Source organism: Mytilus edulis, chromosome 5 (assembly GCF_963676685.1).
Source record: "Mytilus edulis chromosome 5, xbMytEdul2.2, whole genome shotgun sequence".
In the NCBI taxonomy this organism is placed as follows: Eukaryota; Metazoa; Mollusca; class Bivalvia; order Mytilida; family Mytilidae; genus Mytilus; species Mytilus edulis.
In genome coordinates this window covers 49,714,742-49,742,590 of record NC_092348.1, presented here as the reverse complement: position 1 = coordinate 49,742,590, position 27,849 = coordinate 49,714,742, and the positions used below count along the sequence as shown (strand labels likewise).

Genomic DNA, 27,849 nt, shown 5'->3' with positions numbered 1-27,849 from the left:
ATTCTTATCTAATTAAAATCAGGAACCATTCAATTAGCTGACAATGTTCTAAAATCGTTTCAAGTGTTTTGTATCCTGTTCCTTCTATTAGGTCAGATTGTTTGCTATTAGCAGTATGCTGTAAATTTCTTTAGTCTGTTTTAGCACAAAATACATTATTTACAATCAAAGTCAGCAGATATAGAAGATGTTTATAATAAATCAGGGTATACAAGTTTACACTGTTTTGACATTGCTAACACTACTTATAGATAATCATTGATAATCACAACGAGAATGATTTTCTCGCTTGAGCCGGTACGGCGAAAGTGAGAAAAGCAATCGAGTTGAGATGACCAATGATAATCTGTTTATCGCTATCTAACCTATGACGACGTTGTTAATTGCATGACAACAGGCATGTTCGTCCTTAGTTTCTAGTCCGCAAGATCAAAGGAAAATTTAATAAAATAGCGATATAAGTTTATATCTCAAAATATACAGCTACAAGACTACCAATACCTCAAATGACAAAATACATCTTATTTGTTCATGATTACAATTATGTTTCCTACTTTTAAACTATTTTGCACCAAAGGAAACATATGGTAACATAGGATTAGTCAAATGTGTTAATTTTGATATTTGATGGCATCTTGAAAAAAGCCGCCATTTTGAAATTTCAAGGTGGTTCCATAGCTAATATTGTTTAGAATACCCATCCCTACTACCATGCCAAATTTGATGCTTTTATCATCAAACCCACAATTATTTCACCAATCAGCCGGACTATATATCGAAGCTATGCATTGATTGATTTTATGTTAGTTCTTTTTTGCGCTTCGTATATTACATACACTGAAAATGCTTCTTAACAAATCGGGGGGCACTTAAATCTTTATTACGGTTCAATAGAAATGTCTGATTTAAAATTTTGAGAATCAAAAAATACATAAGATTGCGGAGACCGGTGTTTTCTACATCGATAAAACAAACGCTTTCTAACTCTCTTGCAGTCTGTTTTTATGTTGTACCTTAACACATATTTCCTGTTAGGAGAGGGTGACCACTAACAAACATGTTTAATTGCGCCACACACTAAACAAGTGACTGCCATGATTGCTTCACGTTTATTGTTTTCGTATAATTCAAGTCGTTGAAGGGTTGTCTCATGTGAATTATTTTCATTTTGTTATATCTAGGTTTTTTTATAGCTTACTATATGGTTTGAGCTTTGTCACTTGTTGGCATGTAATCGATTACATCTTAATTGATGGTCGACTCATTGACCATCATAACAAATCTCAACTTATATCAAAATAATGAAAAATTAAAACATGCAGTGTGTGGTCAACTTTCCAGGTGAAATAGTTTTTTTTCAAATTAAACCTAGATTCTGCAACCAATTTGCACAAAGGAAACTTTTGATGAAAGAAAAATATATTTAGACCACCTTGAGCCAAAATTTGCTTGTCTCTGAGTTTGCATTAAAAATTGAGGATTAATGCTCTCCATAGTATATTAATTTAAGATTTCAAGAAAACCAGGGGTTATTTTTAGAAGTAATTTGCTTTCGAAAGGCAGTTCTTTCTTAGAAGACTTTAAACATGGGTTGAAAATTGGCATGTAGAAAGGTGATACATGTGCAATTCAGGATTTACCTGGTTTCTATGAAGTTATAGTGAAGGTAAAATATTAAGAAAGCTGTGGAAATTGCAAAATTTGATTGAATAGATAGGGATTTTGAATTGGTGGTCTGACACCGTATGAAGAGGCGGATTTAGAGGGGGTCAGGGTGCCCCCCTTTTTTGTGGGAAAAATTTGGTTGATTATAAAGGGAATCACTGAAGCATGACTGGAGCGGCCCCGTCTTAGGCAGTCAGTGCCCCCTTCCCCCTTTAGGAAAATTTCTGGATCCGCCACTGGTATGGCCTTTAACTATTAATTAAACCCATATCGTATACTAAGCTATAAAAGGCCCCAACATGACAAAATGCAGAACAATTCAACAGAAAACCAAAGTCTCACATCAAAACTGACAACGAAAAACAAACATGAAAGAATGCAACCCGCTAGTATTATTTACTTTTACAATTTGACCAGTGCTTTAAATATACAAACCTGCTGATACTGCTGATATGGAATTCGGGCAAATATTCACTCTCAATAAAAGTTAAATAATTCTTTAAACACACCAATCTGCAAAGTCAAATACAAAAACCGTTTCTTCCCAAAAGCTGTTGGAAATGCTTATTTAATGAAACGTAATACATATGCATGAAGTCTTTAATTTATTTAAAACTGCTTAGTGTTTTTCATTTAGTAATCAAGTTATTTGCTATTATCTTTGACTTTGTACACATTTCTGAAGGCTTATTATAATATCATTTTTGTTGCAATCGAGTAAGGTATCAGCATTAGCTGAACTAGATAGAAATTTGCAAATGTTTTAAAAATTGGTAAGTTGAACACATTTTGGAAAAGAAACTAACTCTATTTCCATTTCCCTATAAAAATCGATCATATCGCTATCGCACAAAATATCCATTTCTAACTCTCGTTGATCTGATTGAGAGAATTCGTCGGGCCCAGTCCCACACCCTCCTTCTTCCTTTGTCCTGTAACCAGGATGTACCATTAATTCACAGGAAACAATATCATCTTTGTTATCATTTCGAAATGTTTGTTTCAGTGTAGTTTTCAATGACTCCTTTGTCATGTCAAGTCCCATGGTTTGAAGTCCACAAAATTCTGACGGTAACCTACAAATTCAACAGTATTGGCGATTATACATTTTAACAAACGCACTTGCTAATATATTTCGTCTTCCTTACGTACCTCAAATAACAAACGATTGAACACAAATTATTTAGTATTCTAGCAAACTTTTCAAAAATGAACATATTTTCATCGGACCGTTTTTTTTTAAAATAATATCCGATTTGTAGTTCCTCGAAGGAAAATGATTCAATTCCTCCTTCACAACTTTGAATGATCATCCTGATCATTAATATAAAGTTGATACGGAATATCATATAAAGTTCCAAATGACATCTCAAAACGGTCATGTTTTCATGCTCCTTTATGTCAGAGTCATGTGTGCCAAATTTGCTGCTGGTTTTAAATGTCTGAATCAACTATTAAAGCTTCATCTTATAAAACGTCTGAACCCATACTTTGGACGGACAATGCACAAAACATCCATACATTGGGGAAAATATAATCAAAGAAATTCTTAAAGGAATAGAAAATTAATAAATATAATTTGTAGAAGCTGGAAACTGAATGATGGGTCCTGGTCAAAGCGCTGAAAAATGAGAATGGACAATGTACGTGGTTAGCGTATTTTTGCTCTGGTACGAATCGTGGAATTGCAACACTTTTTACTTAGAGAAAATATAGAAAGACTTGTGCTGCTTGTAACACAAGTGACGATTTTCGTTCCCTATTGTTAATTTTCATTTATTTTGGACGGTGATGTTCCTTTGGTCACTCGGGATAGTACGCCCTAATTTTTACGGTGATGTTGTTTATTGAGCCCGTAAATTTAAATACTATCGAGTCCGTCGATTAAATACTATCGATCACGCAAATTCAGATACTATCCGGGTAAACTTGAAGATGTAAATCAAAAACCAACTAAATATTATTGCTATACTAGTATGAACATTTATTTGGCATTGCACAATATCATGCTTATCTGACTGTTAATGACGTCTTTACACTAAATCCGTTGGATGTTGGATATGTACTGATTAAACATGTTTAATCCCGTCACATATCAAATAGGCTAGTCCCAAGTCTGCGATAGAGTGGTTATCGTTTGTTGCTGTTAATCATATGATATGGTTGAGAATTGTCTTATTGGCAATCATACTACATCTTTGTATGTCTATATTGGTGTAAAAAGGCATTCTTGAATGGTAAATGCGCATATGCTGACATCATTACTATCCAACTGAAAATTAAAAAAAAATGAATTCTACATGCATTAATAGATTAGATGCACGATTTCTCTGTCTAAATTCCTTTTTTATGCCTGGTGAAGATTATAATTTGTCGTTTTTAATTACCATAATCCGTTTCTGCGGAAAATAGGTTTTGCCTGTTGAGACTGCTGCACAACTTCATCCATAAAAGTCGCCATTTTTTTGGTATCTCCTTCGAACCAAGCATAATTAGTGTCAGGATTAAGATCTTCATAAGGACATCTTGTACTTCTGATTCCATTCTGTGAAAGAACATGTGCAAATATGTCACATATACCTAGAATGAAAAATAGCCTAATAAATGACGGATTATAGATTGTCAGACAAGCAACTTAAGGTGGTACCCACGACTTTAACTAAAATTAATTTGGCTCCTTTAATTTTCTTGAAATTTTGACAAAGTATTTACTTTGACCCTTTGACAAAAATGTAAATTTTTTTTTAAATTTTGAACCAACTGTTTTATCAGAAAAATGACACTGGTTATATAGCAGTTTGACAAACTTTACAGAGTTATCTCCCTGTAGTGTTAGGTACCACCTTAATGGACCAACGTTTCAATTATAAAAAAAATACGTGTATAAGTGAAAAGATCGAGTAGTTCTACATGTTCTACATTATCATAAATAAGGAAAAATACTTTTAAAAATCTGTTTAAATATTCTTAAAATCAAGAGTTTGTTGGTCTCAACAGACTAGAGTATTTTTGGCGTTTATCGTGTTTTTTTTCATATACCTCTAGATGGTCTGAATAATTTATGTTTTTCTCATCTTTTTCTTTACTCTAAATTAGCATAAAACAAATTATATGATAAACGCAATGATTTCAGTTTTCCTTTTATTCCTTCTTATTTGGTGTAGTAATATAGCGTCTTAAAAAGAGGGCATATTCCACTGATATTTACATGGTCGCTTAATTACATGTACATGTGTAGAATACGTAATCGTTTGTGTAATTCCAAGTACGATCAAAATTGTTTATCATAATACATCTTTGATTGACAGACGTGACGTAAAAGACTGAGGTACCTGGAAGCACATGCACATGCTGATGGCCATCAACATGTTGTGGTTTATATCCCATTAATTCTTCAAATCTGTCTATCTGCTTTTGTAGTTCATCACTAACCTGTCAAAATATCTTTTTTAAACCCCGAATAAATTTTTATTAATCAACATTTATCTGTGAAAAAGTTACTTCGTTTGTGCGGATTTATAAAATTTTCTGTAAGAAAATCGTAGAATTTTTACATAAATTTAAGATTTCTCGAATAACAAATTCGACAACTACTTATTTGAAATTACGACATTTTTCTTTTTATAATTCTTTTACATGTATAATGATAAGCTGTCTGTTAAAGTGTTATAAAATTTTAATTACTTTTTAATAGTTTTTGAAGACTTAAACTTATCAATGATAAAGCTATGAAAAGTCAAGAGAGAACATTTTCCGGCCAAAATTCCAATGGCTAATATCTCGAAAACAAGCACGGTGACCTATATAGTTTTGTTGTTCTTTTGATTCTTTTATTAATAGGAGTGTCTATTCGTCCGGCTAGCCGGACGAATAGTTAAAAATCTCTATTCGTCCGGCCATCCGTCTGCAGATGCGCAAACCTTCGATATCAATAAAAGTGTCATGTGACGCGGAAAGTGTCCCGGATGAGGTGTCAGATAACACACGAGGTGTCGGATAACACACGCGCGTATGCAATGGACGTTTTGAGAATTGGAGATCGTGATTTATATTTAGAGATGTCATAGAGAAAACCAGAGAGAATGTGATAATAGCTTTAAACAAATGTCTATAGGAGTGATTCCAGAACAATAGCGTATACATGTTAACTGTGAGGAATAAGCCTGAAATCAAAGTGAAATTGATGAATTACCCCCATTTACCTTATGGACGCATTCGGAAAAAAGTACTATATCAAACTTGCTTGGATGCATTATTTTCAGTTATACTACAACGGAGATATATGAACATACTGATATTCCTGGACTGGGAATAAGACACCAGGGTTGGGGGGGGGGGGGGGGGGGGGAATCACCCCTTTTTTCTGTTGTATCTAATACACATTTTTTTCTAAAAAAATCATATCGAAAACACAATCCTACTTTTGGGGACAGGTTACACGTGCCTGACCTTTTCTCTAATTTCCTATGACATAAAAATCGCCGAACAATTTAAATGAAGGATCGTGCATAATCATATGAGGACCTTACTTTAACCAAACTTCACAGAAACAATAAATTCAGGATTTTTTGGATACAAAGATGAAGCCAATAATGATTGTGTAATGGCCTAGCGCTGACCATTAAGTATAACCGACGATTGGGCTCAAGGAGAAAAGACTATCAGGTGCTGATACTTTAATTATGAACCAATCTGACATATGGTAAAAAGCTGAAAAACAAATAAAATACAATTTTACAATGTGTTCAATTAATGTTATTAAAACGAAATGTCAAAGGTAATAGATAGCACAGTCCGTTGAATCCGAGAAAATGTTGTACTTTCAAGAGCAGTTAAATTTCCAGTGTTTCACGGAGAGAATGTTCAAATATGTATAGAGTAATTTGAAGGCTTCAAAAACAATGTTGTAAAGTTAACTCACTCTGTGGTTAGCCACGAATTGTGTCCTAGATGACGTTTGTCCTTTGAAAAGTTCTCCAGAACTGGTATGACCTTGCAATGTTCGGTTTGAGATCCGTGTGAGCAGGGGAAAGGTAGCGATGATACGATGTTTTAATGTTCTTATGAGGTTAAAGATGAATAATCCTCCTAGACTGGAACACATAAATAGATTAAGAATATAATCAAACGACTGTATAAATTACGGAACGGTGTAACAGAATACTCCCCGTCTGATGTCTATCTGATATCACTATTCCATAAAATATAACACATGTGAATGTCCTATCTAAATCCAATATATATATATACACATAATTACACAGGGTTGTTCTCTACTAGAAGAATCATGTCCACTATAGGGCGTGTGTATGTTGTGGCTTTTCCGTTAACGATTACTCGCACTTCTGCTTTTCGGACATGTTCGTCTGAACTTTTAAATGAGTTCACTATAATTCCAACGGGCCATTGGGTACGGCAAAGGTTTTTGTCCTTTAGAAGAATGACGTCTCCTTCGAAGTGATCACGGCGATCTTCGGTCCATTTTCGTCGTTGTTGTAGTAACGGCAGGTACTCTTTCCTCCAACGGGACCAGAAAACACTGGCAAGAGCCTGTACTCGTCTCCATTCGGCAAGACATAGATCTCGTTTATCGAATTCTCCAAGATGATCTGAGGTGAATATGTAGTCGGTTTTCTGTGTCAATAACATAGCCGGAGTTAGTATTAACGGATTCTCTGGATCTGTTGATACCGGTACCAGAGGTCTAGAGTTCACTATTGCTGAAACTTCTGCCATTAGTGTGTTGAGCACGTCATGTGTAAGGGTTCTTCCGGCTGCATTTAGAAACATAGAATCAAGAATTCTCCTGGTGATACCAATCATTCTCTCCCAGGCTCCACCCATGTGGGACGAATGCGGCGGATTGAAGATCCAAGTTGTACCAGAATTGTACAGAAAGTTCTTGAGAAGTCCATCTTCAACGTTGATTGAGTCAATCTTTAGATCGTCGATTGCGCCAATAAAGTTTGTTCCACGGTCGGATCGGAAAATTTTAACTTGACCTCTTATAGCGGCGAATCTTCTGACGGCGTTTATGAAGGCTGAAGAGCTCATTTCCTCGATTAGTTCGATGTGAACAGCTCTAGTCACTAAGCATGTGAAAAGAATTGCCCAACGTTTTGAGTTTGCGTATCCACCACGTGTTTTACGTGAAACAATTGTCCAGGGTCCAAATGTGTCTATTCCAACGTTGGTAAACGGAGGTGACGGTTCAAGACGGTCCTCTGGCAAATCAGACATGATTTGACACTCAGTTTTTCCTCTTAGTTTGCGGCATATCACACATTTGTGAATGAGAGAAGAGATCAAGCGCTTTGTTCCGACGATCCAGAATCCTGCGGATCGAATCGCTCCATCTGTGAAGTGGCGACCTTGATGTTTTATCTTGTCATGGTAGTGTCGGACTAATAATGTCGCTATATGATGGCGTCCAGGGACGATCAATGGTTTCTTTTCACGGAGGTTTAAGTCAGATTTAGCAATACGACCTCCTACTCGTAATAGTCCTCGTTCGTCCAAAAACGGATTTAAGTTAGCTATCGGGCTCCGCTTATGAATTTGTTCCCGACGTTTAATGCAATCTATTTCTTCTCCGTAAACTTCCAATTGAGCAGATATTAAGATGAAATTTTCGGCATTCGAAAATCCTTCCAGAGAATTCACTGGTGCTGCTTGTTTTGACCCGTGTAAACGGGAGAAACGTTCTAAAAAGGCTATCGCTCGCACAAGTGATGTCCAGTTTGAGAATCTGTTGAATCTTTCAGTTCCGATACCTTTATGTTCAAGTGTGGCAAATGTTTTTGCAACATTAACAGTTGCACGAATTTCTCCATCTTCCTCTGGATCTATTAGCTGATATATGACCTCAGAATTCTTCTGTTCTGAGGAAAGAAGTTGTCTTGGTCCCAATAACCATTCACTGCTATGAATTTCGTGGGCTGGTACGGACCTTGTTCCCGAATCTGCGGGATTACGGTTAGTTGGTACGTAATTCCATTGACTTGGAGAGCTAAATTTCCTTATTTTCTCTACTCTATTGGCGACATAGATAAAGAACCTTCTTGTCTCATTACTGATGTAACCTAAGACAACTTTACTGTCTGTGTAGAATTTCACGGTGTCTATATGTAAATCTAAATTATCCACAATGGTTTGTGTAATCTCAACTGCTAATACAGCAGCAGATAATTCAAGTCGTGGAATAGTGTGACCACTCGTTGGTGCAACTTTAGCTTTCCCAAGAATGAACCCTTTGTTAGGTTCACCACTACTGTCGGTCGTGCGTAGATATGCAACAGCTGCTATGGCTTTTTCTGATGCATCAGAGAAGACGTGCAACTCCTTTGTGGCTGTTTTGCTGAGATACGGTACGTAGGTACGTGGAATGCGTAATGTTTCGATAGCAATTAGAGTATCTCTCCAAGATTTCCACTCCGCTGCTGTTTCATCAGAGAGAGGTTGGTCCCAATCGACGGTTTCTGATACTATTTTCCTTTATAGCAGTTTCCCTTTTATAATCACAGGAGCCAAAAATCTAAGAGGATCGTAGAGACTGTTTATCGTCGATAAAATTCCTCTCCGAGTGATCGGTTTGTTTTCTGATGATAATTGAAATAAGAAGTTGTCAGTGTTTACGTCCCAGCTGAGTCCAAGACTACGTTGTAGGGGTTTGCTGTCAGATTCTAAGTCTAGATCCTTTAAATTTGAGGCCAAAATCACTGGCATGAAATGCAGACATAACTTCTGCACAATTAGAGGCGAACTTGTGAAGCCTTAAGTTTCCATACTTTGCTAATGCTTGCTGTGTGTCCTTCATGAGCTTAACAGCTTCCTTTTTGGTAGGACATGACGTAAGACCGTCGTCGACGTAGAAGTCTCTTGTAACAAAGCTAGTCACGTGACTGCCGAACTCATGTTCTGATGCCTGGGCTGCTTTTCTGAGACCAAGCGTAGCAACGGCGGGTGACGGACTATTTCCAAAAAAATGAACTCTCATGCGGTATTCGACAAGGTTTTCTTGTAGATCGTTGTCTTTATGCCATAAAAATCTAAGATAATTCCGGTGGTCTTTTCTCACTACAAAGCAGTGAAACATGTGTTGAACGTCTGCAGTTACTGCGACCATTTCTTTCCGGAAACGCAGCAGTACTCCCAAGAGATCATTGGTCAAGTCTGGGCCTGTTAGCAGGACGCTGTTGAGTGAAACTCCATTACATTTGGCGGAAGAGTCAAACACACCCCTAATCTGATCGGGTTTCTTCGGGTGATAAACACCAAACAATGGTAAATACCAGCACTCTTCATGTTCGCCCAACGGTGGTGCGAGCTCTGCATGATTATTATCTAAGATTTTACTCATAAATGTAAGAAAATGTTCCCGCTTTACTGGGTTCCTATTCAGACTGGCGTCTAACATGCTAGCACGATGAAGAGCCTGTGGTTTGTTGCTTGGCAATGGCTGTCTTGGCACTCGGAACGGTAACGGTGCTACCCAACTTCCTTCCGAGTCTCTTACAAATTCGTTGTCCATCTGTTTCATGAACATTTTGTCTTCATATGACATTCCAGGCTTATCATCGTCCTTTGTTTTTTCAAAGAGTGGCGATTGTAAATCTTTCTTAACGGGGTCTGTGTAGTTTTCCCGAATGTCAAACTTGCTTGTACATGGTTGAAACGTTGAAGGTTGTCCTGTAGGTAAAATGTTAGTTATTTTGACATTTAACTCAAGAGGCACATGCTGCTTGTTAATGCAAGTTTCTCCTATCACTACCCAACCCAGTTTCAATTGTTGTGCATATGGAGTTCTGGGTGGTCCTATGCGCTGGTCAAGGACATGGTGTGCCTCTATAAGGTCTCTGGCAATTAAGAGAAGAATTTGGCAATTTTCCTCTATTGGTGGAATGCTAGCCCTAAGTTCTCTTAAATGAGGGTGATGCATTGTAACTTCAGGAGTAGGTATTTCGTCCCTATTATTGGGAACATGATCACATTCAATCAGTACAGGAAGATCAAACTTGTCATTACCATTGATTGATTCCATGACTAAACCTCTTCCTCTTTTCCCGGAAGTGACTACTTTGCCGGAGCATGTTGATAGAGTATAGTTCTCCGGTTTATCTTTTACGTCGAAAAGATTGAAGAATTCAGGTGATGCTAGTGACCGGTTGCTTTGGTCATCAATGATGGCGTACATGCGAAAAACTTTGTACTGGTTATCTTTGTGATAAACATTAACAGGAAGTATTTTAGCACACGATTTCCCGCTATATGTATCTTTGCAGATCTCAGTACAGATAGAGTTAACTGAGGTTGACTTAGTTTCAGCCGATTCTGTAGGCTCCCCGCCGTAGGCTTGCTTAGGTATGCTTGACTGAGAACTTGCAGGTTGCTGTGGTCTAGTGATGTGTAGTGCGGTAGTGTGTTGTTTACTTCCACATTCTTTACAACTTATGCGTGCATTGCATTCCCGGCTTCTGTGTTTGGTAGAATCACAACACTTGTAACAGACATTGTTTTCTTTCAAAAGACCTTTGCGTTTCTCTATTGACTTGGCTCGGAACGCTCGACATTCATTTAAGGAATGCTTTGTACTGTGCAGAATACAAAGACCTTGTTTGCTGGCGTCTCCAGATTGCTGCTCAACCGCTGTTTTATGAGCACCAACTTTAGTCTTGGGGTAAGACGTGAACCTTGGCGCAGCACCTTTTGTATTTGGTGTGACTTTTGACCCAAAGATTAATCCAGGATCGTTTTTAATTCTACTGATTTCACTGATGAAAGTAGATAACTCTGTAAAGGGAGGAAAGGCAACGCCGTGGTTAGATTTGTATCTAGACGCCCTTGTAATCCACTTTTCCTGAAGTCCATATGGTAGTTTTTCAATGACAGGGTTTATTCCGGTCGGTGAATCAAAATAAGCTAGCAGACATCCCAGCTTGGGATTTTCCTTGTGGTATTCTATTTCTGATAGAATGTCAGATAGTTCATAAAGACGTGCGTTGTCCTTATTCGTCAATGTTGGGAATTTGTCAAGTTTACTCCTGAGAGAGGCTTCCAACATTTCTGGAGCACCATACCGCTCGTCAAGCCTTTTCCATAATCTTTGTATACCTATTGTAGGATTATTGGCGTTCGACGCTCTTATGCTTATGGCATGTTTAGCAGACTCTGGACCGAGCCACTTGATCAATAAATCAATCTGTTCCGAGTCAGATACTTGTAACTCGTCTGTCACGTTTTTAAAGCTTGCTTTCCATGTATGAAAGGATTCTGCCCGATCGTTAAAGCTTGTTAATCGGGAGAAAAGCAGGTCCTTGCGCAAGAGAAATCTAGTAATCTCCGATGTTGAGTTGATTTGTTGCTGGTGTGCAACAGGGATCTCTTCTATAACGTCTTGTTTTGTGCGTAAGACAGGGATCGCTTCTTTAACACCCTGTTTTTGGTGTTCAGCAGGGATCTCATCTGAAAGGCCTAGTTTTTGTATGCCGGTTACTAATCCCAGATCTGGGATAGAGGTAACTTCCGGTGACTTAGTATCGGAAGGCATGACAGCAGATGTCTGTGACAGTAAGTTCAGTGCCACGGATGGCACGAACGCTGGTGCTTCGTGACTCAGCTCGATCTTAACAGGAATTTGTTTTTTCTTTTGAGGTCCTGTTACTTCCTTTACAACAGTTGATACAGGAAGTTTATTGACGAAATCTTGCACACGCTGGAGCGGGTCTTCCTTTTCATCAGGAAGATCGCTAAATGCTTGGCTGCCGTCGTATTCTAGGACACGAGCCTCGGCTTCTGCGGCTGCAGCTTCTCTTTGTGCTTCTAGAATGTTCATAGCAGCTTTAATTTCGGCCTTTTCCCGTGTTGCACGTGCAGCCTCCTGTTCCATTAAAGTTTTCCTGCGTATGGCCTCACGTTTCATTTCAGCTCTCTGGTGTGCAGTCTCGGCATTTCTACGTATAGCCTCTTGCTCCGCCTCGGCTTTTCTGCTTGTGGCTTCTTGATCTGCTCTGATGGCTTCTTGTTCTGCCTCGGCCTTTATTTCATTTTGCTTGAAAAGAGTCTGTTCTTCTATCATTGCCTCCTGCTTTAGGAGCAAGGCCTGTTTTTCAGCAAAGGCTATCTGAGTTCTTGCAGCCTCTGCTTTAGCACGCTTCTTCCGTGCAAGACTTGAAATGTCAGAGACGTGGGAGCTCCCACTGTGCGAGGTGGTCTTGCCCTTAGATGTCCTCGTTTTTGTAGATTTAGCCTTTGTCAAGGTGAGGCGATGCTCGTGCAAAGTTTCAATTGCCAGTTCGACTTTAGACATTCGGATATCCGTTGAGAATTTGCACGTATCAATGTCTTGAAGGCTGTCTAATGTTTTTGTATTTTTCAGAAATGTCAAGTACTCGTCTGTGAGCCTGCGATACTTAGTACAGGCTTGTACAATTTTATCTTGTGCTGTTAACAATTGCTGGAGATCGTTAGGAGGCTTGGCCGTTTCTAATAACTGAGATTCTAGGTTTGACCATAGGGCCTCTAAGTCGTGATAGAACTTGTCCCGTTTTTCTATAAAGGCTCCCTGTCCCTTTTCGGTAAGTTCACGCACTCGCCTAGTCTCGGCATTTTCATCTACATTTGTTGTTTTAGACGGATTTTCTTCTGTTTCTTCAGTGACATTTCCCTCTGGCGGCTGAACCTCTTCTTGCTGTTCCGCGTGACTTGGATCCATGATGTAAATCAACTATGTGTAGGCAATGTTTGTTCAACGTTGTTGGTTTGCTGTCTAGGACGCACAAGCTGTGTTGTGTAGTGTCAAGGTAACAGCTACGAACGATGTTCCGTTGTATTTCCTGTTCAGGAGATGTGTAGACAAGTTGTTGTCAATTTACTGTACGTCAAGGGATGACGCGTACATGCAGGGCTCAACAGGTAGGTAGTTATATAGCTTATAACTAACGTGGAGTGGCGTTATCTGTGAGACACAACAGGCAAGTTGTAGACTTTTTACTGTAATGGCCTGACCATTAAGTATAACCGACGATTGGGCTCAAGGAGAAAAGACTATCAGGTGCTGATACTTTAATTATGAACCAATCTGACATATGGTAAAAAGCTGAAAAACAAATAAAATACAATTTTACAATGTGTTCAATTAATGTTATTAAAACGAAATGTCAAAGGTAATAGATAGCACAGTCCGTTGAATCCGAGAAAATGTTGTACTTTCAAGAGCAGTTAAATTTCCAGTGTTTCACGGAGAGAATGTTCAAATATGTATAGAGTAATTTGAAGGCTTCAAAATCAATGTTGTAAAATTAACTCACTCTGTGGTTAGCCACGAATTGTGTCCTAGATGACGTTTGTCCTTTGAAAAGTTCTCCAGAACTGGTATGACCTTGCAATGTTCGGTTTGAGATCCGTGTGAGCAGGGGAAAGGTAGCGATGATACGATGTTTTAATGTTCTTATGAGGTTAAAGATGAATAATCCTCCTAGACTGGAACACATAAATAGATTAAGAATATAATCAAACGAACTGTATAAATTACGGAACGGTGTAACAGAATAGATTGGCTCGACTATTTGCTTTACAGGAAATTCATAGGCAGAAGAACAAAAAAGAGAATCATTTCTGCCCTCCCTAACCCAAGTTCCTTTAGAATATTAGAACAAAAAAATCTGAATCAAATGTATAGTTTTTTTTTTATTATTAGAATGAGATCTTTTTCATAAAATGATGTTAGCTAATATATTTTGAAACAACTCGTGCTTTATTTAAAACCTTCAAAACACGATGTTATATCTTCATCATTATATTTTTGACCGGACAAATATCGAAAACCCGTTCAAATGCTATTTGTCCGGCTTGCCGGATGAATAGACATTTTTGACTATTTGTCCGGCTAGCCGGACGAATAGCCACTGCCTTTATTAATCCCCTATCAATATATGCTAGTGTTTTGAAAAAATAATAACTTTGAAACTGAGAAGCCAGAAAAATATATTATTATCTAATGAAAATGATATTTGCAAATCTGGACCCCAAACAGGATCAAGTAAAAATTTAACATTAACACACACAATAAAAGTAAGATACCACATGACTGACTAATCAATTTAACAGATACAATCATTGATAGACTATCTATACATAAACTTATTAATTTCTGTTCAAAGGGAATTAACTCAATCACATAATAAGTATCATTTTTTGCTACTGAAATGGTCCACTTATTAAAAACGAGAAAAGCTAAAGTCGTGAAAATTGAACTTGACCTTCATTTAGTCAAAGGAAACATTATGTCTGAATTTGAAACAATTACAAGACTTACTTACCTGTTGCATTAATGGTTTGATTTTCTATCGTCTTAAATATGCATAAAATATTTGCCACTGAACACAAATCAATGCAAGTTTTTTCAATGGTCGGGTTGTTGTCTCTTTGGCACATTCCCAATTTCCATTCTCAATTTTAAGTGTATAGATGGTAGGATGAAATGAATAAAACTTTTTGTTAAGGTGGCTGTGAAAATGGTCAAAGACATTGTTGAAACGTTTTGTGTTTATTGACTTTATTGTTAGATTGTTTTCATTTGAAACAGCTGGTTTAAGGCAACGTGCATGGTGTCGTAATTTCAAATAAGTAGTTGTTGAATTTGTTATTCGAGAAATCTTAAATTTATGTAAAAATTCTACGATTTTCAATTTCTTATTTTACAGAAAATTTTATAAATCCGCGCAAACGAAGTAACTTTTTCACAGATATAAATGTTGCGCAAACGTATTGCGTTTTGTCGCGCAAACGTGGATACTTTTTCGTGCAAATGTAGGACAAATTCGCGCAAACGTAACGCGCCGTCCGACGGTGGGCCACGTTTATATTTGATCACTTAAGTTACAATTGAAAATTTCGCCTCATCAAGAAAAATTGTACGTACGTTGATTTGTACAAAGTGTAAAACATCTATTGTGAAAACTTGCCTCGTTCAGGTTGATTCGTCCTTCAGCAACTCGTTCTCGTATTGTAAATAGTTCGTATAAGTTACCATCAGAATCAGTCAGGGTCTTTGCACTTGCACAAACTGGTTTTCCCTCCGATATATTAAGATGGAGTCCTAAACGTGAGATGATAAACACTGTTAAAGCACAATATAGTCAAATAGAGAAACTACCTTTAATAGAATAGTAAAAAAAACAATGAAAATTTAAAACACACATTCACACAAATAAAATAGGTTTGTTTTATGATTCTTTGGAATTTAAACTAAAAAGGGAGAGCTAAATTGTTCTCCAGCCTACTTAGTTACTACTTTCATTATTGTCCTTGCAAAACAAAAACCCGATCGATACATTTTAGGGTTTGCCATCATATTTAAGAAACGGCTTCGAAGTTACTATCATCTATTATATTTGAAATAAAAATTTTGTTACGCTTCCTCTATGGACACATTTGGTGGGATAATGTCGATCTATCCTTAGTTTTTTGTGTAATGTTTAGATTTGTCTTCTCCAATCATGTTGTACTGTTTACCTGTGGGAAGGCCTGCTAATTTTGCCTTCGTTGCAGCGTCCTCAGCAGCAACGCCATTCACAAGCATTGTAGTACTTGATATAGCTCCTGATTTGAAACAGTTTATGATGCCGTCATTCCTTTCAATTCCATAACCAAAATCATCAGCGTTGACTATTAAGTAGTTAGGCATGTTTTAAAAGATTAACCAGATTTTAACCACTTTTATATTCAGCTGATATAAATATAAACAACCCTACAATGATAGACAAATAAAATTAATATTTTTTTTCACTCTTTTGGTCTTTTGGAAAATGTTGTTTGTGCTCTGTTTAGACCCCTCTACAACGAAATTTGTTACATGCACACGTATAAAAATTGCGGGTTTTATTCAACGCAATCATAGGTTTGATCGTTGTTTTCAATTTAGACTTGTTATTATATACAACGTTCAAACCTATGATTGCGTTGGGTCTCTGTATCCAAGGAACCACCACCGAAAAAAATTTACTTACCTGAGCTGTATCCCAGGATTCAATTATTGTAAATAATCAGTTATCTTTTTATCTTTTTGTACTTGGTCTACTTACTATATATACTTAATATTGTTTATCTAGTTTGTCAATATGAAAGGTGATTACGTCCAATTAATTATCTTTTTTGCTATACATTATATAAATGATAGAGTGAAATAAACAAACACCTGAATTACTTTGATACTGTCCACTCACTGACCCAGATAAACTCTTTAAGGTCCGTGTAACACTTATCAATTCAAAGTTTTAAAAAGTTTTGAAATTTTAGATTTTTGGAATTTTGATCAAAGTTTTAAAATATCAAAATTTCAAATTGTGTAAAAGTTTTGAAATTTTGAAATTTTAACCAAATTATTAAAATATTAAAATTCTAAATATCGTTTTTAAATTTGATAGTTTAGAAATTTGATCAAACTTTTAAAATACTAAACCTAACGTGCAATTTTGATTATTTCACTTTTTGAATGTTTGTTTTTTTAAACTTTTGATTAAAATATCAAAAATAGAAAAGGGGCAAAAAGAGGGGTACCTGTAAACTGGGAAACGAAATAAAAGTGAAACGAAACGAAACAGAATGAAATGAAAACATGCTGATACATAAAAGTTAATGTATAGAATAAAACCACAGGTACGGACAGTTCTATGAGGTGAAAAATAGGATGACAAAATAAATATTTCTCAAAAGAAGATAATTCATTTTGAACCAAGACACACGGCTCTGATAATGACCATTTTACATGATGATTTACCCAGCACCCATATTTTAGGAGTAACAGTAAAAACTGATTAACTCGCAGTAGGTCAAATAGTATGGTTAGGCTGAGTATATATGTGTTTTCTGCTGGACTTTAAGCAATAAAATGGTTCAATACACGTTGTATTATCTCATTTGATTTCAACTTTTTCTTTTTTTCTCTACTATTTCTTACTTTCTGCAATCATGTCGGTAGATGAATAAATCTTTAATGATCATCTTTAACGTTTTAATCAGCAACAATTTCCTTCCTTTATTAATTATAAAAAAGAAGATGTGGTATGATTGCCAATGAGACAACTATCCACAAAAGGCCAACATGACACAGACATTAACAACTATAGGTCACCGTACGGCCTTCAACAATGAGCAAAGCCCATACCGCATAGTCAGCTATAAATTGTTGACCTTAGATATTCAGCTTTGAGCGTTCCTGATTCAGAAAAGCGCTTCGGTCGTAACTTTTAACGTTTTGTTTTCATTTTTTTTATCGTTTGCATGACGATCGTATATTGCCTTGTATCAATAATTTCAGTTCTAAGTATTTGTACGGTAGGAAATATGAATTCATGGTGTCCCAATGAACGTTACATGGTATCTGGAATGTGGGAGGTTTTCGATATCTTATTACGCCGAAATTAAGAGTAAAATCAATTATCGGTAGCCTGGAGTCAGGAAATTTTTATAAGGTTTCTACATAAACTCTTCATAGATAGTTACCCGGGTGTAAATTTTTTATTTGCGCCTGACGCGCGTTTCGTCTACAAAAGACTAATCAAAGACACTCGAATCAAATTAAGTTTAAAAAAAAGCCAATAAAACCAAATTAAATTAAAAAGGTAAAAAATAAAAAAAAAAATAAGAAACGTTAACATACAACTTATCGTTCTGGTTTTGTAAAAGCTGAACACATTCATCATATTTATCATAAACGTATACCATACACATTATTTCCAGGCTTCACATTAATGTAAAAGTTGCCGCTGTACATTATGCCCCCATCTATCCACTTGTAGGCGTCGGCATTTTGAAAATTAAAAAAATATTTTGAATATTTTATATTAGCGATAAATGGTAATCTTATTTGGGAATCTGATATATAAATATTGTCACTAAGGTGACACTTTTTTTTCAAATTTTATTTTACTTGGATACATTCCCGAGGGGCTTCAATAATGGTACATAAAAATATTTTGAAACCAAGTTTGATAGGGGAAAAATCTGTGCAAGCAGAGGACAAAACAAATATCATCTGAATCCAGATTCCCCCCATACCTTAAAGTGTTAAATTTTGAACCAAATAATTTGATCAATAACGATAAAAAAAACCTTCATAAATGAAATTTTAAGAGCTTAGCGCGATTTTTTTACTTCAATAAAACAACTTTTGGAGTTAAATGGGAGCTCCCTTAGATAACGTTTGGACTGATGCTTGTAAAAAGTATATGCATTTATCATATACGTGGCTCCATTGGGGGCTCTAAATCAACCTCTGTTTTTTTTAAATGGCACATAAAAGGAAAAGGTTGTTTTTTTTGGTATCAAGAGATATCATTTTTCCGTATTTATTATTTATGCATGTTTAAGTTACGAACGATAATGAACTTGAATCAAAGTAAAAGAACACAGGTACGTCCAATCAGAATGGGACGTGTAAAGAGAGTGCCACGCTGTCAGCTGCATGATGGATTTTTCCATTTTTGGCCATACACCAATGTTGCTCTCGAAAAACCAGTACATTGTAAAATGCTGAATTTCAAGTAAAGCATTCACCTACAGAACACTGAAAACTGAATATTTGAAAGTGAAGTATATATAAGAACCGAATCAATTGAAGAGGTGTTTCGCCAAAATGAAGTTAATCTGATGTACAATGGTTGTCGTCTGTTGATGTAGTTCATACGTGTTTCTCGTTTTCATATAGATAAGACCGTTGGTTTTCCCGTTTGAATGATTAACACTAGTAATTTATGGGGCACTTTATAGCTTGCTGTTCGGTGTGAGCCAACGCTCCGTGTTGAAGGCCTTACCTTAACCTATAATGGTTTACTTATATAAATTGTTATTTGGATGTCGAGTGTCTCATTGGCACGCATACCACATCTTCCTTTATCTATTAAACATAGCAAAATACATCTATAAGGGCTACTTTGCCCGAGTCAGCTGAATCCTGAGTTTCTTTGAAATTTGTATGTAAAGAACCTATTTTGAATTATCGATTTTTGGTTGTCAGTGACAAATATGTCATGAATGATAGCAATAAATACACCAGGGAGGATTTGTGTTTGTTATTCATTTGATGAAGACATTATCTTTCAATTAGTTTAATTGAGGTCTGGAGCTGGCTTTATATATATATGGCAGTCCTTTGTTAATTTATTAACATTGTCATTTTGATTACTTTCTTATGTTTTCTATTCTGACATAGGACTTGGATTTCTTTTAAAGTGTGTTTAATTAACTGTGTGAATGTTAGTTCATTCTACATTTTCTAGAGGTAGAGGGGGGGGGGCGGGGTGTGATCTCACGAAACATGTGCATTTGTGGGCCTGCATCTGTCCCAATTCAGGAGCCTCTGGCCTTTTTGATGCCGGATTAAATAGGTGCCGTGTGTATATGTTTCCCTCTTTTCGCCCCTTTTCTATTTTTGATATTTTAATCAAAAATTTAAAATATCAAACTTTCAAAAAGTGAAATAATCAAAATTGCACGTTAGGTTTAGTATTTTAAAAGTTTGATCAAATTTTTAAACTATCAAATTTAAAAACGATATTTAGAATTTTGATATTTTGATTATTTGGTTAAACTTTCTAAATTTCAAAACTTTTACGCAATTTGAAATTTTGATATTTTAAAACTTTGATCAAAATTCCAAAAATCTAAAATTTCAAAACGTTTTAAAACTTTGAATTGATAAGTGTTACACGGACCCTTTAACTCATCTGTAGTTGTAAAGATACCTCTTTTCCATGTCAATTAAGGACTATCAAAATAATACAAACAGGTTTCTTACCTGAGGGAGCATCTCAAAGTTGTACCACAACTTAGTTAATTTTCACACCTTATCAGGCTTATGCATGAAGGAAACAAATGCCCATCAAAATCCAAAAGAGATTTTATCTTTCTGAAAAACAAAATGCATTTAACTTTAATATATCTAGTGGATGCTAGGCCTTAAAACTTTTCCAACTTCACAGGTAAGTCTGTACTCAAGAAAATATGTGGGTTTTATTTCTATCAAACTTTTTGTGCTGAAAAATGTAAGGGATAATTACATTATTTTGATTTTTCTAACTGCATGAATTAAAAAAAGTTGCAACTTTTATTAAATATGAAACAAGCAATGTTTCAAGAGAATCAACTTTCCAACTACATTTTTTTATTGTAGATTTTTCCTGATTTCACAACTTTTGAAATCATAAAAATGTCACTTTTTTCTCTCTCTCTGTCTTTTATGATTTATCAAATTTGGCTGCTCATTAAATGCCGTGTTTTAAAGCCGAAGTTTACCGATTGTCACCTTATAGTAAATAAATAACAAAAAAGCATGGGTATTGAGCACGTGTTTAACATGTACAATCAGATAATTGTTTGATTTAATGACAGATCCATGCGTATTGCGATCGCCGGATTTTTACGAGGAGGGTTACGCTCAGGTCACTATGCATACGGAAAATATGTCGGCGAATTGCTTCCTGGAAGCCAGCAATAAAAAACAAATAAACCTCTTCTAAATGTGGATAAATTAAAGAATTTTCCTCAGAAAAAAGTACATGTACATAAGTTGTATAATGAAAACTATCCATTTAGTTATAAAAAAAACATATGCATATTTTTTTTATTTGAGGTTTCTTATGACTTTAATATTGAAATACAGGTTTAGATTCAGCATTTCAATGAACCCCAGATTTATGAGTTTGAATGTCCCTCTGGTATTTTTCGCCTCTCTTTTGGAAAACAAAAATTTACAAATAAACGTTAAAATTAAATGCTGCACTGCACTGCCATGACATTTGAGGCTTTTTATAAGGCAGGTCTTATGGAAAGACAATACTTTACATTTCAATCTTTCCAATTTTGTCAAATTTTAGGGTTTAAGAATTTTCATGACCCATGGTTTATGTATTTGGTGATGTATTAGGATAGATAAGGGACAGAGGCGGATCCAGGGGGTGGTCACCCGGTGCCGGTGACCACCCCCTGGGTTTGCAAAAATGGTGCACCATGTACCAAAAAATGGTGCACCTTGGACATTTTGAAAAATAAATTCGTCGATCAAATCAATTTGTCTATCGTAATCACCAGTCATAAAGTTGTCATTACTTACCTTAAGGCTAAATACATGTACCTTGACAGGTATGTTTATACAATGAACATGTAATCAACAATCGCTAATTACTTGATCGATTTCTTTGATGTTAAGGTGTAAAAATGAAAATGAAGAGACAGTCCTCAATCTTAGATGTTTTTAGCAGATAATTTATACTTTTTTTACATTACGTTTATCTAAATTTTTAAAGTTTGTATAATAACTTTTCTCGACCAATAATATTTTTTTACTGTGATGCCAAAATTCAAAAATAATTTTAAAGTTTTAAAGTCACATAAATATTCTATATTGAATGAATACCCCCGTTCCATCATCTGTTTGTCTAAAAGTTTCGTTCATTCCAATTTTTTAGTAACTTATACCCTCTTTCCTTCAGGAAACGCTACAAATCAGCCCCCTCTGAAGTACCAACGACTTGTAATGGACCTAGCATTGATACGAATAAGAGTGATCAGATTAAAGAAACAACACCCGACTTACATATAAGTACAAACGACATTGGTTTTGTAAAACAATCAACACGTAAATTACAAACGAAGAGAAATTTTATTTGATAAGAAATCATTTCCAACCTGGAATAAATTATAACTTTCCTATAAAAAAAATATGCAGGAAAGAACAGACTGTTTCAGCTGAACTGGCTAAATCGCTACTGATGATGGGCTAGTGTACTCACCTTCACAAGAAGGAGCTTACTGCACATACTGTGCTCTGTTTGGGGTTGATAGTTTTGGAACATTATCATGCAAACCACTAACAGATATGGCACATGCAAGTACAAGACTTAACGATCATTTCGGCCGTGATGAGAAATCATGTAAAAAAAGTCATACTGAAGCTAGAGCAAAAGCTCAACTTTTTCTTGACAACACTGAGCAAAGGACTACTGATATTCAAACATTTATTGATAAAGCAATGAATGAACGTATATTATTAAAAGCAAACAGAACTGTTTTGAAATCTATATGCAAGTGTGTTTTGCTTTGTGGCAAACAGAATCTTCCTACAAGGGGTCATAGGGATGATGCAAAACATATTTCGGACAGAAGTTTCATGACATGTTTGCACGCAGGCATCCAAGAAAAATGAAATTGGAATTAATTCTATAAATAATGTCTAACTTTTGTCTTCTATAGTTGTAACTATTTTCATGATACCAAAATTTTGATTAAAATTTCAAAAGGTGACCACCCCCTAATAAATTCCTGGATCCGCCCCTGAGGGACATCATTTCATTCTTTCACATTATGTAAGATTTTACGGTAAGAGAAGATTCATGACCCAATGTTTAATTTAGAAATGTCTTAGGGTTAGATAAGAGATATTTTCCAATCTGCTATTGTGGGATACCTAATCACAGAATCCTTAGAGGATACACCAGCTAAGTAACTCAGTCAGAGTGCTTCTGTAAGACACAGAAATACAGATATTGTTCTATTGAAATTTGCCTTTACACAGCTTAGAAAATCTTTTGAAAATAAATAAAGGTGTAACGTGTAACCAACTAATGGCTTTCCTACAACAATCTGTCGACGTCACAACCGTCAGACCTAGGGATACCTTAGCCTACTAACAGTTCTGGGGTTCCTGTCAACCTCTTTCGACTAGCATGTTCTTTCTGTTTTGTTAGCTAAGTTCCTATTTTCCAAATACTAGTATCATACTTTTATTCACATTTGTACAAGCAACTGAAAACTTAAATTAAATTTTGACCAGATAAAACCGGTCAGTCCTACTAAAAAGCGCCCGGAAGCGCCCTGGAAAAGAAAAAGCGCCCAGGGAAAGGAAAAAGCGCCCGGGGAAGGAAAATTAGCACCCGGGAGAATAAAATAATAAAATTTTATAACAATAATTTTTTTCCTTAAAAAGAATAAATAATCATTGCTTGTTTTGTCCTTAATATAAATGTGGATATGATGACTAAAGTCTAATATTTTCGCAACTACATGGTGAACACTATTTTATGCAGATGCTGATATACATTTATTATATCTTTTTTTATAAAACTAAAACTGTTTCAATGGCTATGCTTATCAGGGCTTCAATGCTTATTTTTAAATTTAAACCAATCTCCTGCTTTTTACCCCCTTGTTTAAACTACGGTACAGGTATAGTACTGCTTTATTTGCTGATGTATCATGTGTAACTCTCATAATTTTGATTAAATTAATATTTATCTGTGAGATGTAAGTCGTTTTTTAGCTCACCTGGCCTAAAAGGCCATGTGAGCTTTTCTCATCACTTGGCGTCCGTCGTCGTCGTCGTCGTCGTCGTCGTCGTCTGTCGTCGTTAACAATTTTTCAAACATCTTCTCCTCTGAAACTACTGAATGGATTTGATTGAAACTTAACATGATTGGTCCTTAGTATATCCTGCACAAAATGTGCGCTTCGATTTTTGATCCGTCAAAAAACATGGCCGCCGTTACTTAAAATAGAACATAGGGGTCAAATGCAGTTTTTGGCTTATATCTCAAAAACGAAAGCATTTAGAGCAAATCTGACATGGGGTAAAAATGTTCATTAGGTCAAGATCTATCAGCCCTGAAATTTTCAGATGAATCAAACAGACCATTGTTGGGTTGCTGCCACTTAATTGGTAATTTTAAGGAAATTTTGCAGTTTTTGGTCATTATCTTGAATATTATTATAGATAAAGATAAACTGTAAACAGCAAAAAAGATCAGCAAAGTAAGATCTACAAATAAGTTAATATGACCAAAATTGTCAATTGACCCCTTAAGGGGTTATTGTCCTTTAATGACAATTTTTCACAATTTGTTCATCATATTTGCTAACTTTAAAAAATCTTCTTCTCTGAAACTACTGAATGGATTTGGTTAAAACTTAGCATGGTTGTTCCTTAGATTATCCTGCACAAAGTGTGTGCTTTGATTTTTGATCTGTCAAAAAACATGGCCGCCGTTACTTAAAATAGAACATAGGGGTCAAATGCAGTTTTTGGCTTATATCTCAAAAACGAAAGCATTTAGAGCAAATCTGACAAGGGGTAAAAATGTTCATTAGGTCAATATCTATCAGCCCTGAAATTTTCAGATGAATCAAACATCCAATTGTTGGGTTGCTGCCACTTAATTGGTAATTTTAAGGAAATTTTGCAGTTTTCATGGTTTTTGGTCTTATCTTGAATATTATTAAAGATAAAGATAAACTGTAAACAACAAAAAAGATCAGCAAAGTAAGATCTACAAATAAGTTAATATGACCAAAATTGTCAATTGACCCCTTCAGGGGTTATTGTCCTTTAATGACAATTTTTCACAATTTGTTCATCATATTTGCTAACTTTAAAAAATCTTCTCCTCTGAAACTACTGAATGGATTTGGTTAAAACTTAGCATGGTTGTTCCTTAGATTATCCTGCACAAAGTGTGTGCTTTGATTTTTGATCCGTCAAAAAACATGGCCGCCGTTACTTAAAATAGAACATAGGGGTCAAATGCAGTTTTTGGCTTATATCTCAAAAAGAAAGCATTAAGAGCAAATCTGACATGGAGTAAAAATGTTCATTAGGTCAATATCTATCAGCCCTGAAATTTTCAGATGAATCAAACATCCAATTGTTGGGTTGCTGCCACTTAATTGGTAATTTTAAGGAAATTTTGCAGTTTTTGGTCATTATCTTGAATATTATTATAGATAAAGATAAACTGTAAACAGCAAATATGATCAGCAAAGTAAGATCTACAAATAAGTCAATTTGACCAAAATTGTCAATTGACCTCTTTAGGAGTTATTGCCCTTTAAAGACTTTTTTCACAATTTGTTCATCATATTGACTTACTTTAAAAAATCTTCTCTTATGAAACTGCTGTATCAATTTCAGCCAAACTTAGGCTAAATGAGTTTCAGAGTTTCAGAGTATCTAGTATAAATTTTATATTTCATTTCCTTGTATGTCAAGAAACATAGCTCCTATGGCTAAAATAGAACATAGGAGAAAATGATTTTTTTTTGCTTTTGAAGAAAATAGGACGATTCAAAGAACATTTAAATAAATTGAAAAGCCAAAATAATCATTGATGAGAGATTAAACCAAAAAAATTCAGGTGAGCGATTCAGGCTCTTGAGAGCCTCTTGTTTTTTACATTTTTCATTTTGATATTGTTTTTGAAAAACATGCCTTTGATGTCTTACGTTTTATAAATCTTCCGAATAAACTGTGATCCATTACAGTCAGGATCCTACTTCGTCAAAATTATCTCCCCATTACGCCACAGGTGCTTGAGGACAGGATCCTGTATGAGCCCCATATAGTCCCTCCCCCTTATTATCATAAATCTCAGATTTTTCGATATATATCACTTATTTGTACCATATATATTATTATCATAAATCTCAGATTATATGGGGCTCATACAGGATCCTGTCCTCAAGCACCTGTGCATTACGCCAGTTCATTTTCACAATCGTAAAAATGGAAGCCATTGTAGCGATGACGCGCTACCAATTTTGCTCTTGGAAACCGATAAATTTATCCACATTGCACCAATACGATCCTTATATGTCAGTTATATTTTAAAAGACAAATGTATCAACTAGCTAATGAGCATCAGTTAATGATCTTGTCTGCATTGATTCAACTTAAAACTATTGTCTGATCGGTTGTTAGGTGGAATTTTCGAAAAATCATAAACATTTAAAAAAAATCTAATTAAATATTTCGTGGAAGGGCAGACTAGATTTTTTTTAGTGGTTGAAGACTATAAACCCTAGTTATCACACACAAAAAATTAGAATTTTTCGAAGATATGCATTTTTATCATCCAACTTGTAAGACTGTCGTCAAGTACTTTCAGTAAAAAAAATTAGCTATTCGAACACACCTTCCCTGTTTGTGTGACTCATTAGATAGGTATTTCACTTGACCCATATATTTCATCTTTTAGTACTGTTATTTTTTTGTGTTATAAAGTCAACCTGTAGCTTTAATTTATAACAATGATAGAATCTGAAGCGAGACGATGTATGAAATATTCTTACTTTGAACGATATCAAGACAAAATACTCAACTCAAACACGCCCTAACATAAAAAGGTGCACTCGATTTTCTCTTTTCGATACAATTGTTATCTATTTTTTGGAATTTTTTCTTCAGTCACATAATGGAAGGGCAGACACGAAAATTACTGAACTAATAGATTGATATCTTTTCCGTCCGTGGTAATTTTTTCAAAAAAATCGGAGGTTATGCATTTTTGTCATCCAACTTGAAAGATACCCATGTCGTCGACTTGATATCTAATTGTTCTGCTTAACTATGTACTAGATAAATTGAAAACTTATGCAAATGGTGTTTTTAAAATAAAGCACCTCGTAATTGAGAAGAAAATTGCAGTTTTGTTTGTTTCTATTAACTTTTTAAAAATTTGTCACTATAGTAAACAATACAGTAAACATTTATCGCCTTCTCTAATAGAGAGCTTCGATTCTTTTGTTCTATTTCAACCTGGTTTCCGACTGATTATAATCAGTCTTTCGAAATAGTATTCATAAATTATATTATTGTCAAAATTGAAACATTCATACTTGTTTAATTACAAATGTCTATTATCTGAATTTGAAAATTACTTGTCTAAAATTAAAAAAAAATAATGTGCATAACTTATTTCATCAACACAAAGTTGTCTCATGCCAATAAAATATCTATATATTTTCCCCGGGCGCTATTTTTCTTCTCCGGGCGCTTTTTCTTTTTCCCGGGCGCTTTTTCTTCACCCGGGCGCTCCCGGGCGCATTTTAGTAGGACCCGATAAAACCGTTTCAAATATTCTATTTTGAATACCACTTGAAAGTTATGTTGCCAAAAACCGGTTTAAAACAATTTTGCCTCACAACAGGCCACTTACGGACCCCTCAAAAGAGCTGTTGCAAAGGGTTCTTTAACGTGCACAGAGCGTGGTAATCTCCCTGAACACGGGACCTCGGATTTAACGTCCCCATCCGACGGACGGACAGTCATAGACAATCACAAAATACTAAACAGAAATACTTGACAAATCCCACCGCTACCACCATTTGTAACGTGTAACAGGGCGGGGACATTTATATATT

The 27,849-nt window shown here is 35.5% G+C and overlaps 1 protein-coding gene across 3 annotated transcripts; it reads right to left on the bottom strand.

Annotated features, from left to right (window-relative positions):
• Positions 1-2,247: 2,247 nt before the first annotated feature.
• LOC139523864 (carbohydrate deacetylase-like) lies at positions 2,248-20,615 on the bottom strand. Of its 3 annotated transcripts, none has more exons than XM_071318219.1 (6): positions 20,459-20,615; positions 16,177-16,411; positions 15,627-15,760; positions 4,998-5,097; positions 4,053-4,245; positions 2,248-2,741 (listed from the first exon to the last, which is right to left on the bottom strand). In XM_071318219.1, the coding sequence occupies exons 2-6, from the start codon at positions 16,346-16,348 to the stop codon at positions 2,429-2,431; spliced, it is 912 nt and encodes a 303-aa protein (XP_071174320.1). In that variant the 5' UTR covers positions 16,349-16,411; positions 20,459-20,615; the 3' UTR covers positions 2,248-2,428. The 3 variants fall into 3 exon arrangements, with proteins under 3 accessions (XP_071174320.1, XP_071174322.1, XP_071174321.1); XM_071318221.1 differs by lacking the exon at positions 20,459-20,615 and adding an exon at positions 16,859-16,896; XM_071318220.1 differs by lacking the exon at positions 20,459-20,615 and adding an exon at positions 16,671-16,695.
• Between the last annotated feature and the right edge of the window lie 7,234 nt (positions 20,616-27,849).

Excerpts from the sequence above, each read along its gene's own strand:
- LOC139523864 (XM_071318219.1), bottom strand. The coding sequence starts at position 16,348 with ATGCCTAACTACTTAATAGTCAACGCTGATGATTTTGGTTATGGAATT. Across the intron at positions 15,761-16,176 it reads ATTAGCAGGCCTTCCCACAG|GACTCCATCTTAATATATCG; the intron begins GTAAACAGTACA and ends TCTCACGTTTAG. Across the intron at positions 5,098-15,626 it reads GACGAATCAACCTGAACGAG|GTTAGTGATGAACTACAAAA; the intron begins GCAAGTTTTCAC and ends ATATTTTGACAG.